This window comes from Myotis davidii, unplaced genomic scaffold (genome assembly GCF_000327345.1).
Source record: "Myotis davidii unplaced genomic scaffold, ASM32734v1 scaffold3058, whole genome shotgun sequence".
In the NCBI taxonomy this organism is placed as follows: domain Eukaryota; kingdom Metazoa; phylum Chordata; class Mammalia; order Chiroptera; family Vespertilionidae; genus Myotis; species Myotis davidii.
The window spans coordinates 18,450-23,934 of NW_006289564.1; the positions used below are offsets into that span (position 1 = coordinate 18,450).

The 5,485-nt window shown below is 39.3% G+C and overlaps 1 protein-coding gene across 1 annotated transcript in view; it reads left to right on the plus strand.

The window, feature by feature from the left end:
- Nucleotides 1-2,108, plus strand: part of CTXN2 (cortexin 2) — an 8,032-nt gene extending 5,924 nt beyond the window's left edge. Inside the window, exon 2 of the mRNA XM_006762015.1 lies at nucleotides 1,686-2,108. Within this exon, the coding sequence (XP_006762078.1) occupies nucleotides 1,743-1,988 (246 nt within the window). The 5' untranslated portion in view covers nucleotides 1,686-1,742 and the 3' untranslated portion in view covers nucleotides 1,989-2,108. The remainder of the gene's footprint in view (nucleotides 1-1,685) is intronic.
- The last annotated feature ends 3,377 nt before the right edge of the window (nucleotides 2,109-5,485 follow it).

The following is a 5,485-nucleotide window of genomic DNA, read 5'->3' on the forward strand; positions in this document are numbered from 1 at the left end:
CGATCATATGCTTTACGAAGTGTTCCCCCTGATTTTTTCAGTACCCACCTGGCACCATTCATAGTTATTACAATATGATTGACTATATTCCCTATGCTATACTTGACATCCCCTTGACTATTTTGTAACTATTTGTAGAAAGTTGCCTTGTTTTAATTAGTAGTGACAAATGAGTTGAGTGTTTTATTGCTACCGCTAGAAAACACCTTTGTTTGTTTATTTCGTCAGTTGGTGGGTTTTAATAAGAATAACAGAGTCTAGTGGATTAATCACTGGCTAAGAGCCAACTTAACAGGACTTAATTCTTCTAATGATCAGCTGTGCCCCTGCTTCTCTGTCTACATTATGATTTGATTAACTGATTCTAAAGGTAATTAATTTAATTAACATTAAGACATCAAATGCGAAAATTGTTTTGCTTCAATTCAGCATACACTTTTATTTTTGTTTTGTTTTTTACCAACACTTCTGTTGTAGTTTCAGAATCTCAGTATAGTAGAAGCTTAGGTGTGGGATCTGGTTGGGAGGGGACTGAGGAGCTTGCCTTGAAGCTGCATTTTCATAGGAAACACGCTGTTTAATTTGAATTTTATGTTTATTTAGGGTGTTCTGAAAGTTAATGGAGATCGTGGAAAGATGGCTAATAGTCCAAATTACTGCTGCTTGTTTCCGGCAAGCTGCTATGTTGGATACTGCATTTATAAACAAAATTTTAAAAATATAATTTCTCTCTTTAACAAATTGAGATTTAGTGTGTGAAGTAGTTGTAGAAAAGAAAATACATGAACATAAGTTTAAAGCTAAGGAGGGAAAAAGAGAGAAGACATTAAAAGGATCACAATCACCTGGCCAGTGTGGCTCAGTGGTTGAGTGTTGACCTATGAACCAGGAGATCATGGTTTGATTCCCCATCAGGGCACGATCCCCAGTAGGGGGAATGCAGGACGCAGCTGATCAATGATTCTCCCTCATCATTGATGTTTCTTTTTATCTCTCTCTTCCTCTCTCTGAAGTCAATTGAAAAAAAAACAACAAACATCAGAATCTGTATCAGACAAAATGGCATTAGTGATAGGCCTTGTAACATAGACCTTAGAGAATTTGACCAGCTCACACTCTATGTAATTATATGTGGTCGTATATATACACATGCAAAAAATAGATGACAATCCTGGTCAAAGAAGCAGTGACTTTACCTCACAATGTTTTTGATTAAAAGCTTTTAAGATTAATTATTTGAATATTTACCCTCATACTTGATTTTTTAAAAATGTTTTTACTGGTTTCAGAGAGTAATGGAAAGGGAGGGAGGAAAAGAGAGAGAGAGAGAAGAGAAATATGGATGGGTTGCTTCCTGCACGCCCCCTACTGGATGAAGTCCACACTCCAGGCATATGCCCTGACCGGTAATCGAACCAGCGACCCTTTGGAGCCAGCTAGGGCCACATTTGGTTTTATATTGAGCATATAGAGCTACAGTTTTATGTGTCCACAAAGGCAGCTCTGTAATTGCTACAATAGAAGTAGCATCTCCAATGCTAATTTGATCCTGATTCATATCTAATGTTTTCAAATGTCTTGTGAGTTAAGTCAAGAGGGCTTGAAAAATGCCAGATTTTCTAAAACAATTACCTGCTCAATATCACACATTGACAAAACTAAACTGATTTCAATTTTGTATCTAGGCCAAGAGGTGACTCCAGCTGGAATTCTCAAGAGCCACAAGGATGTGACAGTGAATAATGAGTAGTTCCTACTGTGGCAACTCTTCAGCTAAGATGAGTGTCAACGAAGTATCAGCTTTCTCATTGACTTTGGAGCAAAAAACTGGCTTTGCTTTTGTGGGGATTTTGTGTATTTTCTTGGGACTTCTTATTATCAGATGCTTCAAAATCCTGTTAGACCCGTATAGTAGCATGCCTTCCTCTACATGGGAAGATGAAGTCGAAGAGTTCGATAAAGGGACATTTGAATATGCACTTGCATGACAGTTCCAGCTTCATGGTTTTTAGTGTTGTGCTCTTGGGACACGTGGTGAATACAATTGTGATTACCGTGAGTGTGCTGCTGGAGAGAGGCTCATTTCAGTCACTAAATCCAATAAACATGCGTGGTTAATTTATCCACTTTGCTGTGTGAATGATAAACCATCGTTGGGTTTCCTCACTTTCTTCTATCCCCTAATATTGAGGTGTCTAATGAATAGAGTAGAAGGATCCTTCAACCATATATATCATCTTTATTCTTATCTCAAACGTCAGCCTTAAATGCCTGCTTCCTTTTTTGTGCTAATGAACTCTGCTAGAGGTTTCCTGCGTCTGCCCCTCTGCAATGCCACGACACCCTCTCCACATTCCCAACTCCTGCCCACTTCACATTAGAGAATCAGGTGTCTTAAACATAAGGGGCCCTCGGTTCAAAGGATAAATCGAATACGATTTTCCTAGTAATAGCCATTGGTCAAAAATATTCACAGATGAAAAAAAACTTTCACAAAACTAATACACAAACCTATAAATAGCCACAGGCCCTGAAGATCCCCAATTATCACAGTGTCCTGACCCTTCTAATTATTCTCCTTCTGGAATCTCTTACAATAAAACCCCTTAGCTTGAGATCCAAACCAGACCTCCTTCAAACTGCTACTTCCTCCTCCTCCTCTCCCTTTTTAAATTAAATTTATTGGGGTGACATTGGCTAATACAATGATATAGATTTCAAGTGTGCAATTTTAGCTTTCATGTGTTGTGCCGAGCCAGCTCAGCTAAGGTTCACAAGCCTGAGTGAGGGCGGCGAATGGATGAAGAAATGACAGACAAAGAGAAAAAGCTGTGTCTCTAGGTGGATCTTCCTGTGCCTGGCTGAGGCCACAGAGAGAGATCCAGAGGCAAGCTGAGCCTTTATTTTATAGCCAGACGTAAACAAAGTAGTGGTCACCATAGTTACAATGTTCTTGTGCGTTTCACTTGTTTTGGCAGCACTTGCTGCATCTCCCTCAGCCCATTAGCTTCCCAGATAAGATCTAGGAGAGTCATAAGGTCAAGCCTAATTATGCTTGTTTGTGCCTTTGCCAACAGGTCAGTCAGAGGCTTAACCCTATAGCTGCTCCCTACAATGTGTGCCCAACACCCAAAGTCAAATCTCCTTCCATCGCCATATACATTACCCCTCTACTCTTCACTTCCTCCCCACCCTCTTTTCTCACTGGTAACCACTGTACTGTTGTCTGTGTCTATGAGTTTTTGTTTGTTTGTCTTGTTTGTCCATTGTTACTTTCAGTTTATACCCCACATATGAGGGAAATCATATGGTGCTTGACTTCTTCTGTCTGATTTATTTCTCTTAGCATGCTATGGTACATATAGTCCATGGAATACTACAGTCCTAAGGAAAGATGAAATACTGCCTTTTGGGGCAACATGGATGGATCTTGAGAATATCCTTCTCTCCTTTTATCAACAGCACAAAAAAGGGAGTTTCCAGCATGACCTGGTGGAAAGAGCGCTTGTCCCGGAACAAGCAGTCCGGTCTCCGCGCTGCCACCGCTTCAGCTGTGCGAGCGGCTAAATCATCTAATCTCAGTGGGCTTCAGTGAGGAGGCTGACTAGAGGATGCTTAATGTCCCTTTCAATCCTAATGTACTATGAACTCGACAACATGTCTGGCAACCCAGACATCTGAGATGAATGAGGACTTAAGATGTTATGAAAAAATTTTTAATTTAGGAACTTAAACTCAGATATATCATTTCTAATATTGGCCCACCCAAAAACAAGCTTTATGACCTAGATATTTACCTAAAGCAGACATCTTTTCAACATCTGCAAAACAAGGATAAAGAAACCCATTCTGTATGTCTTGCAGGAATTCTGAGAGGACTAAGTGACATGATGAATGTGAAAGGAATTTCAGAACCATAAAACTCAGTTTAAACATACCTTTCTATCATTATTTATTATCCTCACTGGTCATACATAGTAATACAGGTTCCCAAACCTTAAAAAGCAATGGTTTAGTGTAAATTATTCAAACTCTCAAGTCTCCATTCTCTTCATTTGATAAGTGAAAAGACAGAATTCTATAATTCCAAAATATTTTCCAAGTATAAAATTCTGACTCCGTAATCAACGTATGGAGGAATAGCAGGAGGTAAATAAATACAAAAATATTTGTATCACTTGAGAATACAACACTGCCAAACATACCAAAAAAAGAATGACATAGCCCTAGCTGGTTTGACACTCAGTGGGTAGAGTGTCAGCCTGTGGACTCAAAGGTCCTGGGTTCAACTCCAGTCAAGGGCCCAGTCAAGGGCCCAGGTTGTAGGCTCAACCCCCAGTGGGGGGTGTGCAGGAGGCAGCCGATCAATGATTCTCTCTCATCATTGATATTTCTCTCTCTCTCTCCCTCTCCCTCTCTGAAGTCAATAAAAAAATATATTTTTTAAAAAGAGTGACTTATATTTACTGAGTTAACAATAAATTAGGTGTTTTCCATTCATTATGTGATTTGATACTTTTATCAATCCTTTGAGTTCAGTATTACTATTTTCACTTTATTATCTCAATTTTACGGGTAAGAAACTGAAGTTGAGAGAGACTAACTTCCCAAGATCACCAAGCTAGAGAAGGGTTGTGTTAGAAATTGAACTTGGGTAATCAAATGTCAGAGTAATTGTTTGGAAACACTCTGCTGCACTCCAACATTGTCCTCATATTTCTACAGATCTTACACAGACGGTTACTGCTCAGGTCTATGGCTAAGAATTTTAAAACAGAGTCTCAAAAAGATATTTGTACACCCATATTTCTAGCAGCATTATTCACAATAGCTAAGATATGGAAGCAACCCAGGTGTCCATCAATGGATGACTGGATAAGTAATTGCTCAAAATATACACAATAGAATATTATTTAGCCTTGAAAAGGAAGGGAATTCTGCAATATGCCTAAGAACATTAAGCAAAGTGAAATAAGCCATTTACAAAAAAAGGAAAATACTGTTTGATTCCACTTACATGAGGTACTTACTAGTAGTCAAAAATCATTAAAAACCCCAGAATGGGAAACGGGGGGTGGCAGGGGTGGGGGGTGGGGGAGAATGTGGAGTTATTGTTTAATAGATATATAGGGTTGGGGTTTTTTTTGCAAGATGAAAAGAGTTACGGGGATGGATGGTGGTGATGGTCTCACAACAATCTGAGTGTACTTAGTATCACTGAACTGGTACTTAAAGATGATTAGGCAGTACATTTTATGTGAAGTGTATTTTACCACAGTAAAAATGCAAAAGCAAAGCAAACAACAAAAAACCTCCCTAGCACCATATCCGGGACATGGAATATAATAAATAAGTGTCCAGGTACTCCCTTCCCCCAAGAAAATAAGAAAGAGAGAAATAGGTAGGCTCCTGAAAGGGGGCAGGCATTGGGGGAACATTGGAAGGAAGGGAGACGAGACGTGGCAGAAGTAACAGCAAGTGAGTA